Here is a 16,182-nt window from a genome sequence, read left to right on the forward strand (position 1 = left end):
ATAAAAAATCAGCAATGCCTGCAGGACGTCTAAGAAAGGCGATAGGATGGGATGCATTGGGCCACTGGACAAAGAGGACATGACCACAACGGCATTCGGTCGAGATTATTAGTTTATGACCAGAGTTGCCGGCAGGTGGCATCATTATTGTTTGTCCAGTTCAGTCCAGTCAAGATGATGCTGCATTCGGCATTCCACAGTCTTCGGGTGGAGACGTGTTTCTTTCAAGCTACGAATAGCAAGTTCTAAAAACTACAACAGTATAGTGAAAGTTAAACACAAAGTGTAAAGTGCAGTTTGCACAACTAACAATTATTGACTATAGTAATTATTTACTAAAATAAATAATTATTCCATATTGTTCTGGTAATTGTTATATGTGGACTTAGAACAATGAATCAAAACGACATACGTTCTCAGCGACAATGTGAACAAGACGAGCGCCGGCTCTCTTTACAACGCAACAATGCATACTTTTCTTTCGTCTCACCGCAAATCGGTGATCGAGCACCCTCACCTTCAACTAACTCGAAACTTTTGCCCTCAGCGAACGACAGACCGCGTTCTTGCTCTCCCTCTCTGCCTGCTTCGGCTCACAAGTCGTGGAGCGAAGAGACCGCCTCTCCTACCCCGCTCCTCTCGCAGCGCCAAACGACCGTCCCGGGTAACTGTAACACTGCAATAACGAGTGCAGTGACCTCACTGGCAACTGCCACAACATCAACTTCGTCAGCGGCCCAACTAATTATCGCTGTGCCAGCTGTAAATAATTCAGCAGCACTGACCGTTTGCAACAACAATAATGCACGTAAAGAAGAATCAAAACAAAAGCAGAAGTCGATTTCGACTGTGCAGACTGGCATGGATCGCTACATCCAAATCAAGAGAAAGCTCAGCCCTCAAAACAATAAGGCAGGTAATCAACCCAAAATCAATCGAACCAACAACGGCAATGAAAACTCTGCAGTAAATAATTCAAACCGATATGCTATCTTGGCTGATTCTGCGACCGAACAACCCAACGAAAAAACGGTAGGGGAACCAAAAAAGACCAGGCCTCCACCAATTTTCATACGAGAACAAAGTACAAATGCACTTGTAAATAAACTCGTTGCTTTGATTGGTGACAGCAAGTTCCACATTATCCCACTTAAAAAAGGAAATATTCATGAAATAAAACTACAGATCCAAACAGAAGCAGACCACCGTATAGTGACTAAATACCTAAATGATGCTGGTAAAAACTACTACACATACCAATTAAAAAGTTGCAAAGGGCTACAGGTAGTACTTAAGGGCATTGAAGCAACAGTGACACCAGCTGAGATAATTGAGGCTCTGAAGGCCAAAAACTTTTCTGCAAAGACAGCTATTAATATTTTAAACAAAGACAAAGTTCCGCAGCCACTATTCAAAATAGAACTCGAACCAGAGCTCCAGGCACTAAAGAAAAACGAAGTGCACCCAATATACAATTTACAGTACTTGCTACATCGGAGGATCACCGTGGAGGAGCCGCACAAACGTATCAATCCAGTTCAATGTACTAATTGCCAAGAATACGGCCACACCAAGGCATACTGCACCCTTAAGTCCGTATGTGTTGTCTGTAGCGAACCTCATACTACCGCAAACTGCCCCAAAAACAAGGACGATAAGTCTGTGAAGAAATGCAAACTACAGAGGCTGTGTGGTGTACAAAGAATTGAAGAGCCGCCTAAACAAACGTATTGCCACAGCACATACATACAACAAAGTCAATTTCTACTCTCCGCAACCGATTTTTCAACCACCCCTAACTGTCCCAAGCACTACTCCAACAATTTCTTTCGCTAGCGCCCTAAAATCCGGACTAGAAGTGCCCGCCCCACCGACAAGAACTGCTCATTCCGAACATACACCGACAAACATCCAACAAACACAACAAAGTGGCATCGAAGCTATGATGCTATCCCTACAGCAAAGCATGAAAGACTTCATGACGTTCATGCAAAATACTTTGCAAGAGCTCATGAAAAACCAAAATATCCTGATTCAACTTCTTGTATCTTCAAAATCCCCATAATGGCTTCCCTACGGATATCTCTGTGGAACGCAAATGGCGTTTCACGGCATACACAAGAGCTCACACAGTTCATTTACGAAAAAAACATCGACGTAATGCTACTATCAGAAACGCACCTCACAAATAAAAACAATTTTCATATACCAGGATACTTGTTCTATGGTACAAATCATCCAGATGGTAAAGCTCATGGAGGCACTGGAATACTCATCAGAAATCGCATAAAACACCACCACTTAAACAATTTTGACAAAAACTACTTACAATCTACGTCCATAGCCTTACAACTCAACAATGGTTCAACGACTCTAGCCGCAGTCTACTGCCCACCGCGCTTTCCAATCTCTGAGGATCAATTCATGGAATTCTTTAACACACTAGGTGACAGGTTCATCGCAGCGGGTGACTATAACGCCAAGCACACCCATTGGGGATCTCGACTTGTGTCGCCAAAGGGTAAGCAATTGTACAATGCGCTTACGAAGCCAGAAAACAAGCTAGACTATGTATCCCCGGGTAAGCCTACATACTGGCCAGCAGACCCAAGAAAAATCCCAGACCTGATCGATTTTGCAATTACTAAACATGTCCCCCGCAACATGGTCACCGCCGAAGCACTAGCAGATTTATCATCAGATCACTCACCTGTTTTTCTAAATATGCTAACTCGCCCCCACATCGTCGACCCACCGTATAGACTCACAAATTTTAGAACAAACTGGCCAAGGTATCAAAAGTATGTCTGTTCACACATAGAACTAACGACGGCATTATCTACAAAGGAGGATATAGACAAGTCAACGGAAACTCTTGAAAACATTTTAGTTTCGGCTGCAAAGGCTTCAACCCCGCCAGTGACGTATGCAAAACCAAACTACATCAAAACTAATCGCGAAATCGAGCGGCTGGTATTAGATAAACGACGCCTACGAAGGGATTGGCAGTCTAATAGATCACCAATTACTAAGCACATGCTTAAGATAGCCACACGCAGGCTTACCAATGCTCTCAAACAAGAGGAAAAAAACAGCCAACGTTCATATATCGAGCAACTCTCTCCCACCAGCACTAAGTACCCTCTTTGGAGAGCTCACAGAAACCTAAAGACTCCAATAGCGCCAATTATGCCACTACGAAGTCCCTCTGGCACCTGGTTTCGAAGTGATGAAGAAAGAGCCAGTGCTTTCGCTGACCATTTACAAAATGTATTCCGACCAAATCCCTCTACCAACACATTTATTCTCCCTCCTTTAATAGCAGCCAATCTAGATCCTCAAGAACCCTTTGAATTCCGACCATGTGAACTAGCAAAGGTTATCAAAGAGCAACTGAACCCAAGAAAATCGCCTGGCTACGACCTAATAACTCCAAGAATGCTCATTGAACTCCCAAAGTGTGCTATTCTTCACATCTGCCTGTTGTTCAACGCAATCGCCAAGCTTGGATACTTCCCTCAAAAATGGAAAAAGTCGACCATAGTAATGATTCCAAAGCCAGGAAAAGATAAAACGCAGCCATCATCATATAGACCGATAAGCTTACTAACATGTCTTTCAAAGCTGTTTGAAAAAATGCTACTCCTTCGGATTAGCCCTCATCTTAGAATAAACAACACACTTCCAACACATCAATTTGGCTTTAGAGAAAAACATGGAACCATCGAACAGGTCAACCGAATCACGTCAGAAATTCGTACTGCTTTTGAACATCGAGAATACTGCACAGCCATTTTTCTAGACGTCGCGCAGGCATTTGACAGAGTGTGGCTCGATGGACTTTTGTTTAAAATAATCAAGCTGTTGCCCCAAAACACACATAAGCTACTGAAGTCATACCTATATAACAGAGTGTTTGCAATAAGATGCGATACAAGCACTTCACGCGATTGCGCAATCGAAGCTGGAGTGCCGCAAGGCAGTGTACTGGGTCCAATCTTATACACCCTGTATACGGCGGATTTCCCCATAGACTACAATCTAACAACCTCCACGTTCGCTGATGATACCGCGATACTCAGTCGCTCGAAATGCCCAATAAAAGCCACGGCACTCCTATCCCGACACTTAACATCTGTAGAACGATGGCTTGCCGACTGGAGAATTTCAATAAATGTTCAAAAATGCAAGCAGGTTACCTTTACCTTAAACAAACAAACATGCCCACCACTGGTCTTGAATAACATATGCATTCCACAAGCCGACGAGGTAACATATCTGGGAGTTCATCTGGACAGGCGGCTCACTTGGCGCAAACATATAGAAGCCAAATCGAAACATCTTAAACTTAAAGCAAGGAACCTCCACTGGCTCATAAATGCTCGCTCTCCACTTAGTCTGGAGTTCAAAGCTCTTCTATACAACTCCGTCTTAAAACCTATCTGGACTTATGGCTCCGAGCTGTGGGGCAACGCATCCAGAAGTAACATAGACATTATTCAGCGAGCACAGTCAAGAATTCTGAGAATTATCACTGGAGCGCCGTGGTACCTTCGGAACGAAAACATACACAGAGACCTAAAAATCAAATTAGTAATCGAAGTAATAGCTGAGAAAAAAACGAAGTATAACGAAAAGCTGACCACCCATACAAATCCCCTCGCAAGAAAACTAATCCGAGTATGCAGTCAAAGCCGGCTGCACCGCAACGACCTCCCAGCCCAGCAATAAACTTATTAGGGCATTAATGAAAAAAAAAAACTATCACTAAGTGAAAGTTAATTAAGTTAGATTAAGATTTGAACACTTATTGTTAGTCTCTTAACACAAAGGGAAGATTCAATAAATAATAAAAATTAAAAAAAAAAAAAAAAAAAAAAAAAAAGATGATGCTGCTCGGTTTGCTCAGTTGAAAAAATGATGTCCACAAATACGCTGGCAAAAAAGTGTTTTTTTGGAACTAAATCCAATAATTTCATACTCACACCAATGGCAAAAGTACAACTTGTAGTTGCGAACATTGAATAAATACAGATTTGGCATGAAAAGTTGCCGTAAGTCCTATTTAAAATCAATTCGCACTCAAAATATTAGTTATTGCTTTGGCCAGCCAGGCAGTTATATTTAATGAGAGTCGAAAAGTTGTGTGGACTGCAATTACAGCCCTTAATTGGGGATTTTAGTTGGGCCCAGTGATTTGGCCATTAGCATATTCGATGAATAATCGATTGACTCGCACAAACACTGGGGCAGCACACACACGCTCACACACACACACACGCATAACTTAAACTCCTTGCACAGGAGCAGGGATAGTATTAGCAATAGCAACAACAGTTTCGGCCAACTGGGCTTAATTAACGTTATGGCCATGTAAAACGACCATAAACAGGCCGATAAATTGATGGGTGATGGCGGGCAGAATGGGAGTGGCGATGAGAGGATGAGGTGGCTAGGAAAATCCAGAAGGACGACAGTGCGTATGCGTAATGCGATAAATCCGATTGCGACACGGTGAGGAGCAAGAGCTTTTCTTCAAACGTCCTTCGCCCTTTTCGAAGACAGCTGAAATGTAATCCTTTGCTGCGATTAGAGGAGCAGTTGAGGAGCAACGGGGCTAAGGGCTAAGGGCTAAGGGGTCAGGGGTCAGAGTCAACAGCAAAAGGTCAGCCGCATCGATGGCACCAAAACAAGAATGGAAAAATGTGACGAGTTGTGCCCAGTTGAGCACTGAAAAAGCAACGACACGTGCGTCCATCCGCAACTTTATAAACTTATAAGCTTACCCCGTTTCACGTGTGACCCCAGGCCAGGTCACATCCTACCCATGCTGTATGCCACAGTATCCTGCGTATGTGTGCTCTCAACCAACCTCCCCCCCCCTGTGCTCACAACCCCTGGCCACCGGATGGGCACAAACAAAAGTTATACACGAAAATATTTGAGGCGATTACTCTGCCGGGGCAACAGGTTTACTCAATCACAAGCGAAAAATGCTGAAAAATATTCGCAATTGAAAGCAAAAAGGATTTTGTGCATCAACTAAATAAAGGTTGATCCTTCAGCTTATTTATTACGTCTTTACTCATACGCAATTTGATTTGAGTTATGCGACAACGTTTCAAATATGTATTACTTTAAAGCAAAACATTGATTTTCAATATTCAAGAGCCAAAATAAATCTCTTGTGGCCAATTTTCCTATTTTTTTTATAGAACAAATTAGTTTTTTTGGAATAACAACCGAAAAAAATATCCAAATGTAAAATGTCATACCTCGTTGAGCTCGTATTTCGATTTCCAATCGATTGGTGTTCAAATCTTAACATTTGATTTTTTTGCCATTTTTTGTAAATTTTGATGATGTTACATCTGTCTCGTTTTAATTACAGATTACACGCAAAAAAAAATGTTTTATACAGAGTACACTAATTGAATTTAATACAAACGAGAGAGAGAGTTCCCCCGCAAGCAGCATAGGTTCACCTGCTCCATCCAAGATCTTAATTAGATGTTGTAGAAATTATACTTAATGCAAATATATACAGTAAAGCGACAACAAATTTATAAATACTAATAGCATTAAATATATATTAATGAATATTTTTATAACTGAAGTTATATTTTAAAATGGGAATTAACGTAAAACGAAGAGTTTTGCAGGGGGCATTTTTTTTTTATTTTAGCATGCATAGATTAACAACAGAAATTTTGTTTTTCATTTTTCGAATCGTTTTTGATTTAGTCACGCTTGTCAGTCAAATTAACATCTTTCGAATTTTCAAAAGCAGCAGCAATCGTGTCAATAACTACTGCACCACATCCATTATTTATTTCCATCTGCGATTCCTCGACATCGTCTTCAATTTTCGGTCTTACAATTGAATTTTGTACAACATATTCTAATGCTCTCTGCACAGAACGTCGCATATTATAGATTTTTGTAGTTCTTCTCCTCTCTATTTCGGGACAGAACTCAAAATGCACACATCTAGATTTCGGAAATTCCAAAAAATGCGAACTAATAACGTCGCCGTGGAGCATGTTGCCATCAAGTAACTGCTGCATCAAATCTGTCATTGAACGAGTGTCGCTTAAAAACTTTTGTTGCAGAGCTCTCTCTTGTCTGATATCGCGTATAATCATTGATGGGTCCGACAGTTTGTATTTCTTAGAACGGGAAAGCCAATTTGGCTTTAGTTTATGAGAACTTTTAAAGCTCATTCTCGCTTCGGAGTAGTCTGTCAACGGTATGAGCTTATGTATAATATTGGTCAATTTATTGTGTGTCCATACGTACCAAGAATCTTATTTTGCTTAAAATCAGCTACAAATTTTTTTTGTGATCGAACCTTACTTGCCGTACTATACGTGTTGACTGACTGACTGTCTATTTAGACTTGACACTTAACTCAACTGCCTTCTCCGTTCGACATGATTTTTGCATTTACAATATAAAATGACTAACTGTTTATTGTTGTTTATGCAAATTTTTCAAATTAAATTAAATTAAATTTTTTAATTAAATTTTTTGCCATTTTTTGCAAATTTTGAGAATGTTACCCCTTATCAAAAATGCGAAAATTTGCCCAAAAATAATTTTTGTTTAATCCAGTTAAAAGTGATAGGGTTTGTTAGTATGGGTAATTAGCTGTAAAAAACTACTACATTTTGGACTTTACGACCATTTTTAGACAAGTTATGATGAAAAAACCGATTGTAAATATCGAATTTCTGACAAAAGTCGTTTTTCTGATTTTCTGGCAATTCATAATTCGTATTTTTAGCCAAAACAAGAAAAATAATGGTCGGAATATGGAATGTCACACCTCGTTGAGCTCGTATTTTGATTTCCAATCGATTGGTGTTCAAATCTCAGTAAGTAATTTTTTTGCCATTTTTTGCAAATTTACTGTTGATGATGTTACCCCTTATCAAAAATGCGAAAATTTGCCAAAAAATTTATTTTTTTTAATTCGGCTAAAAGTGATAGGGTTTGTTAGTTTGGGTAATTAGCTGTAAGAAAATACTATCTTATGGACTTTACGACCATTTTTAGCCAAGTTATGATGAAAAAACTAGTTAATTAGCCGCTCAGGAAACCTTTCAAATGAACCAATGCAACAAGTTCTTAAAAATTCAATGAAAATTCGCTAGTAGGCGATCGAAGAGTGTGGCCGATTCGGCATTATCCTGCGCAGGACACTCAGAATCGCAGCGAACCGAGGGCCGAGGGCAATGTCTGGGGTCTAGACCGAAGTGACATTCATTGTTCCACGGGCAAGTCAAAGCGAGCGTGTAAATAAAATGGTATGGCGGCTGAAGGGGAATGGGAAATGATGGGGGAGGATGGAGGGTGGCCTGCGGAAAGTATAAATATAATCTGTAAATAGAAAGCCATGCTAAACAACAAGCAATGCGGAATGCGAAGGGCGAGTGGCTAGCAAAAAAAACCGTAAGCATGAAAAACAAGAAGCGAGGAAAAGTTGCTCAACTTTCGCTTAACTTGGGCGCAAAATTTCCGTTCAATTTCAATGAGTTCGCCTGGCTGCTCTAACATTATTCCCCTCTACCATCACCACCATCACCACCATACCCACCTCCCCCCTCCCCGTGCAACTTTGGTTTAATATGCAAATCGTATTTTGCGAAACTTGCTTGGATACTTGAAGGCGCCGGCTGTCAAGCGTTCTCAGGGCCCGTAAACAAGCACTAATTAGAGAGCACTCGGCGAGGACAAAAAGTGTTGCCTACTGTTGAGGGCCGCCCACAATTCGCATGATTCGCATGCCGCAATTCGCAGTTCGCAGTTCGCAATTCACTACTGGCAACTGGCAACTCGCAACGCGCGATTCGCGATACGCCTTTCGCCACAATGCGCAGCACAAAGCCAAAAAACCATTAATAAAGCTTAAACAAATGACAATGTCACACGCGACACATCGATGAACAGGCTGCCAGCCCACACCACCCACAATTGTAATTTAAATCACTGAAAGAAGGGGCGCACAAAATGGGCGAACCACCAATGGCAATGGCAACCGGGGAACTGGGGAACTGGGAATCCGAATGCGAATGGCATTGCCAAAGAATCCTGCAAACGAACATCTAGCAAACAGGCAAACATTCCGATGCCAAAGGTAGCGCTGAATAAAAAAAGAAAAAAAAACAAAAAAAACACTGGCAACAAAAACACGGACAAAAAATGCAGCAGCCGGAGCAATTACAACAACAATGGAAATCCCAATGGGACAGGACAAAGGAGTTCTGCCATGGCACTGCGATTCGAAACGACGATACCCTGGAAAGCGATTCTCCTGCAATTCTGAAGGTATCCTTCGCACATTTTACTGCACTTGCACTTGAATAACTTATCATGGTTGCTTGGTTGCTCCTTTAGCGTTCATCGTTTTAAGGGATTTTCTAATTTATTCAACTGCAAGGCACTCACAGATAAATGCACTTTCTTATTATGCCAAGCTATTCATTTAATATGAGCAGCAGTTGCTGGCATTTCATCATTACTTCATGCCGACCATGTTTCCATAGTTTCCTTAGCTGCAGCAGCTTTTTCCCAGATATATGGCTATTTAGAAAGTGCTTATTCACATCCCAGCATAATTTTCCATTCGTTGCAAATTTAAATGGCAATTTTGCATTCCGTAGATCGCAACCGACATGCCATTAAGCTTATAATAATAGTTCGATATACCCCACTTCGATAGCCATGAAAGCGCTGGAAAAATCAGTGGAAAAAAACAAAGGAAAATGGGAGGGGCGTTAGTGTGTGTATGTGTGTGTGTGTGTGTGTGCTTGCTGGTAAACGCCGTGCGGGGGAGCAAAAATCTCGTATGTTCGGTTTTGCATTCTCATACGAGTTGTTCTGGCCGGGGATTCGTTTGCATTGCAGCGTAGTGGCAAACAAATTCTAAAAATGACTGAGCAAACGCTTTGATTTATGAAGTTATTGGGGGGCTGCGAGCCGCACACACACACACACACACACACACACACACATGTGCGCACGTTGGTGGAAGAGGACCAAAGGACCAGAGGACCAAAGGACCTGGAGCTTCTGCATCCATATCGCAGTTTTGGCCCCAGGCGTCGCATTTGTTGTGGCCCCCCCCCCTCTTTTGATGCCTCCTTTGGTACTCATCCCCCCCATCCCCCCATTCGAAATCCACCCACTCCAAAACACCCGATCCGTTCTGATCCGATCCGCCCGCCCATCGAACAGCAGTCGGTGCTCCGCCTTAATTCAATAAAATACAGCTGACTGAGTGCTTGAATCATGACCCGGCGATTTGAAATGTTTGCCGGGTGTTTGGATGTAAGTGTGTTTGTATATATGTGTGTGTGTGTGTGTGCTTAGATGTGGGTGTGTAGGATGTGTAGGATGTGTAGGTGTGTGGATGTGGGCAACGATGGAGCTGAAAGGCTTAGCAGTTTGCTGAGCACACGCTCCACGGGGAAATCTCCTTTGTTTTTTTCCACCTCGCGCCCACTTTTTACGCGCACTTGAAAAAAGAAGTGCAAAGTCCTTCGAAAGATGCCACTCCTTACTTCGAATGTAGCCCATAATAAATGAACTTCTATACGAAAGTAACTTAAATGCACAGAATTGTTATCATATTTATCTCTTAATTTGTATTTTTTCATAGTTTTCTTGCAGTGCATCGCATATTTTTTACGGCACCGCAACAAAGCACCAAGTTGAATCAGAAAAGCCGAGCGAACTGAACTGAAACCAAAGCGACGGCGGCGGCGAATCGAACGCTTTTGATTCAATAAACGTCAATAGGTGAGTCGACCCATTGCCACCCACGTAGAGTAACCACCCATCAACCAACCATCCACTCCGAACACCACGGCCACTGGGATCTGGGGAGCTGAAAAATCGGCGAGCGATGAAAGTTGAACTAATAAAGCGACGTGATTTGAAGTTGCAAGTCCTTTGAAGCCTCGAGTGGCCAACGCGGCCAAAGGAGGGCAATAAAGTTGGCTTAGACAGCCAGAAGATAGTCGAAAACTTTATTGATATTCATATTGCAAGTGCAACTTTCTCGGGATTTCCTTAAGCCCATACCACATGAGCCATGTAATTGGCTTGGTAATGCTCTTTAACCATTTGTGTTTGTCCGAAAATGCTATACAATTAACTGATTGATTGATTGCCACATGAAAATTGCACACGGAATGGACTCATTAAACTTGCAACATTTTGCGACTTTCGCAATCAATTTATAAAATAATGTGCGCAAGTACTTTAGCTGCATTTTTAATGACGAACTATTAGTGATTATGCCCAAGTCCGTGTTTTGTTTCGAAAATTACTTAGCCTTCCGATTTGTTTTGATTGTTTTGCATAGTTTAAATTGTTCGCATATTTTCGATTTGCCACAATTTATGCAATTGATTAAACACTTTATCAGACTAGTTTATTCTATCGATGCGTTTTTTAATGCCCAGCGATTTGTGCGATTTGTGTGAATATGCTTCTAAACAAATTTCATTTCCGCATAACTAATAACTTATAACTATAACGAGTAACGAATTGTTCACAATGGAAAACAAATCATTTGTCGATTGATCTTTTCCGCTTATAAACATTCATTTGCATCGATTGAAACTATTATGGTGTGGCATCCAATTCCAATGAGTTTATCAGCCATCCATTTCGCAATTAAGAACAATCCATGTTTTTGTGTACAAATGGTATGTACGCCCACCTACACCTACCCTTTTCGTCCTTGATTTCCCTTTGCTGGAATTGGAAAATGCGAATGTAGTTTAATTACCGAAATTTGTTCGAAGCGAGTTTTGTGCGGCAGGGGGGGGGGGTATGAGATTGGACGAGAGTCGCAGCGAATTGTTTATGCAGCTGCCACTGCTTCAAACTAGTTGGCATTAATATAACTGTATAGATATAGCCATAGCTGCTCACATTCCCCAATGTTTTTGCGGCGCAAATTTTGCGAATATTTCTGTTTTTTTGGCTTGTCTCTTTCTGGTTGAGTTAAATGCATACATTGCAGTACATTTTGAATTTTTGTGCAATTTTTGCGGTGGTTTTGTTTTGGCCAATTGGCCGCAATTAGCTAGCTAAAAGCTTACACGCACACACTTTCGGCCGCACTCACACAAGTGCCGCCGTCTAGCACACACACACACACACACACACACACACGAGTATCGTGTTAATGGGCGCCCCGAAAAGTATGCAATCAAATTATGAAACTGCAAGCATAAAAGGAAAACATCAGCGCACACAAACTAAGTTAAAAAAGGCATCACTGCAGTGGTCACGCCCACCCTGCGTTAGCCAACCGCCCCCCTGCCCCCCTGCCCCTCCGCCACACAGCAGCCGCCTTCCTTCGCCCAGACATTTTATCAAGTTGCAAGCGGCGGTCTTAAGTTGAAGTTAAAGTTAATGCCATGAATTTCAAATTGAATTGAATGCGTATGGTGTCTCCGGTACAGTGACCACTGGCCCGGTGACCGCTTAACCGCTAGCAGGCCAGAAGTCCGTGTTCAAGTTTCACAACTTTGGGCGACACTGTGTGCACTGTGTGTGTGTGCACTGGCAAAAAAAAATCGAGTTCTATATCAGTAGATAAAATCATTCTCATTTAACATCTAAAAAATTGCAACTTAATATGTAGATGGGAAAGGAAGCACTATGTGTTAATGAATCATCTTCCCCTTTTCTCTCAGTGTGCGCATGTGTGTGCGGTGGACAGCAATTGTATGTAATGGCACTGAATGGGGTGGCAGTGAGAGGGGGAGTGGGGGAGTGGGGGGGTGGGGGTAGGTCGAAAAGGAAACGAAGTTAGCCATGATGAACGCTGAATTTACGCAGAAAGTTTAACGGCGCACAAAAGTACGCTATGCTTTCGGCCACTTATTTATTATTGGCCTGACCGCAAGCACACACACACACACACACACACACATGCACATAGACAAGCGTGCGTGTCCTTAAGCTGCTGCAACCCCCTCATCGCCCTCATCGCCCATCCAACGGACTTACCGGACAGGACAACTTGGACTAATAGCAACCGCTCGTTCCCCATCCGCCTGGATTTGACCCGGCTTCTACTGCTCGCTTTTGCTCCTGCTCGCTTTTCTCCTGGTTTTCCTTCAGTTTTCCCCCGGCGACTGGGCCGTTGTCGCTGCTTAAATAATTTAGCAATTTGTATGCATGGAAAGCGCTGCGTGGCTTCGCCAGGATAATGCCGTAGTCGAATAAGCGCATCATGGAAATACATAAAATCGCATCAACAGCAACAGAAAAATCTCTTCCCTCTCGATCGTGTGTTAGTGTGCGAGTGCGTGTGTGCGTGTGTGCGAGTGTGTTGGTATGCGAGTGTGTTCGTGTGGAGCTCTTGCAGTAAAAGCGCAGCAAAAGCGGGGCAAATGAGCATTCAAGGAATGCAATCCACACCCACATGCACACGCACACGCACACCCACACGCACCGAAACCAAAACGCCGAGCAGTTGGCCAAATTTACCGAAGGAGCCAAAAGGCTGAGTACAGTGAGCGAAAATGTGTGAGTGAAATCTAGTCAATTTACCACTAGTTTGACAATAAACTACACAAGTTAAAATGTAAAACTGTTATAGGTTTATTTATTTAATACAATAAAAAACATCTTTACAAATTCCACGATATATTCTTTATAATACAACTTAATAGATTATAGGTTCCGATTTTTCTAGCAGTGTGCGCACATACGTATTAGCACGAGGATGCAGATTAGACTTTGGAGGCTAATTGGCTTCGCCGTGGGATATGTGAGCAGGGGGTGCCCCGAAATGTTATCATTTGGCACATTTGTACTTTACGTCTGCATCGGTGTCCGTATCTGTGTCTGTGTCTGTGTCTGTGCTTGTGTGTTGGTATTGGTGCTGGTGTGCGGCTGCCAAAATTCGAATGCCCCGCCGTGCTCCGAAAGGCCGGGAATGGGGCATCCATTTTCTTGTCCAACGCTTCCTGGTCAGTTTTTCAGTTTCGATTAAGCATTCCGACTGAAAGGAACAATTCCTTTTTGAGTCCTTGTAGAACTGGTTGTTTTCAACCATTGCAATGATTTCGATCCATATGAGATGAATTTGCCTAATGATGAATGCTGGCAGCGTAGAAAACTAACTCAAATAGTGCGTAGGTAGCTTAGTTGTTGGATTTCCAATTGAATGGCGTCGCACATAAATCCCACAGATAGCCAACATTCGCAAACGGGCGTGCATTCAATTAGGCTATGGCCACATAGAGCCACAACCCCTGCGCATTTTCCATTTCCCACCTCTTTGCCGCCGACAAAGTGGCTGAGGAAAAGTCACGTACTCATATTAAAAATAACCGAAAAGCGTTCCTAAGTGGCAGGAGAACGTGCAGTGAAATATATTTGAAAGACCCGTCATGGGGTTAGGTGGTCTGTACCCAAAAAAAGGAACGCTTTTTTTTTTCTGCGTTAGCTGAGGAGGAGGGGGGTGTGGGGTAAGCTGCGCGAGCGGGAAAAGTGGGAAAAGCGGGCTACGCAAAGCAGACGTCGTCATGGCGAACAGTACGTCCCTTGCGACCATTGACGATGATGACGGCGTCGACGACAAGTACGATGATGGCTGACAAAGTGGAAATGTCCCATTGAAGATGACGTTCCATTTCCCCCTCCCCAATCCCCTTGCGGAATAAAAAAAAAAAAAACAACATAAGGGCGATTGGAGCGAGGTGAAAGCCCCAAAAGGCTTCGTCTAGTGACGAAAGCGCCGAATCCACGCGCATATATCTACCGTTTGATTTCTGCGTCTACCTCTGCCGCTGTCACCGTCGCTGCCACAGCTGTCAAAGCGTCAAACATCTTTTGCCGCTTGCCTGACAAATGCGTGCTGTGCCCAACCAAGAGCCACCTATCGTACCCCTCCTCCCCCCTCCAAAAAAAATGAAACCACCACCCCAGTGCCGTGCCCCATGACCCCCCGTTCATCCGCAGCCAGTGACGTGCGCCTCGTTTCGTTACCCAAGTCCTGTCAACTTTCTGACTTTTGCATTTACTTATTTATGGCAACAGTGCACTCAGCGAAATAAATTAGCTTTATTGCAAGTGGTGGAAAGTATAACAACCAAGTGTGAAAATCTTGAGTTTCAAAGCAATTTGCATACTTTCAAATATCATAGAATGGAATGGTTGTACTTTCACTGTCTTGCACTTATTTATTGTTATCTTATTTAATCAAATTTTTCGCAGTGCATGCGTGTGTGCGTTAGTGAGTGTTCTAGCCTCGTGCCATTCAATCAGCAACTTTAATCAGTTGCCTTTTTGTCGCAGCAGCACACTTCCAGGGACCACCGCTCGAATTTGGCCCACTTCCTGAAGCCCCCTTCCGCCCTTTGACCTTTGGTGGTGGTCAGCTCGCCCCCCTCTTCCGCCCCCCCACCACACTATCGCCCTTCTTCGGACACACTTCCTTGTCATTTGTCTTGGTTAAGCTGTGCGTGTTTTTTTTATGACCAAACTGACCAGCAGTCGACTCGTCGTAAAAACTTTGATGCCAAAACGCATGTCATTCAATGCAGTTTTCGGATGTCCTTGCTAGCTGCTGGTACCCCTAAATTATGCAGCCAACTTCTCTTCATATTCATTAGGGGTCACAAAATGGCGTCGGACAGAGAAACAACTAAAACGCAAATGCAAAATGGCAAAATGGCAGAATGGCAATGGCAGACGGTCATCAGCGGCAGCCATGTTGGTTCATTTGGTCGCTAACTGGGCATCCGGAAGTGGGTCAGGAATGGATGATGGCGGAGTGGAGGAGCGAAGGAGCGGAGGAGCGAAGGAGGAGTGCAGGGAGTGGCATGAAAAGAATCCGATGAATGCATAATTGAGGGAGTGCAGCCAAGAAGCAGGGGGGGTTATACAGCAAAGACAGTCCAACCGAAGCGCTAAAACATTTTAAATGAGACCAAGATGAACTCAAATGAATTAGAGAAATAAAAAATGTGATATTAACTAGAACTTGTATCTTTTGTTGATCATACTAAAGGAGTGATGGAGAGACATATATGTACATACTTCAAATATATCCAACTTATGAGCGAGAATGGTTGCCATATCCATATCTTTCAAATGAAAACCCCTTGATGATGTAGCCCATTCCACATGGCCAACTCACTTCGGGGA

At 42.8% G+C, this 16,182-nt stretch overlaps 1 protein-coding gene across 1 annotated transcript, besides 1 other annotated feature; it reads right to left on the reverse strand.

Annotated features, from left to right (window-relative positions):
* The first annotated feature begins 183 nt into the window (after positions 1-183).
* Positions 184-4,880: a mobile genetic element.
* A 1,832-nt stretch (positions 4,881-6,712) lies between these two features.
* Positions 6,713-7,358, reverse strand: CG33669 (uncharacterized protein). The gene is made up of 2 exons (NM_001031872.2): positions 7,300-7,358; positions 6,713-7,240 (listed from the first exon to the last, which is right to left on the reverse strand). The coding sequence occupies exon 2, from the start codon at positions 7,221-7,223 to the stop codon at positions 6,741-6,743; it is 483 nt and encodes a 160-aa protein (NP_001027043.2). The 5' UTR covers positions 7,224-7,240; positions 7,300-7,358; the 3' UTR covers positions 6,713-6,740.
* Between the last annotated feature and the right edge of the window lie 8,824 nt (positions 7,359-16,182).

Source organism: Drosophila melanogaster, chromosome X (assembly GCF_000001215.4).
Source record: "Drosophila melanogaster chromosome X".
NCBI lineage: Eukaryota > Metazoa > Arthropoda > Insecta > Diptera > Drosophilidae > Drosophila > Drosophila melanogaster.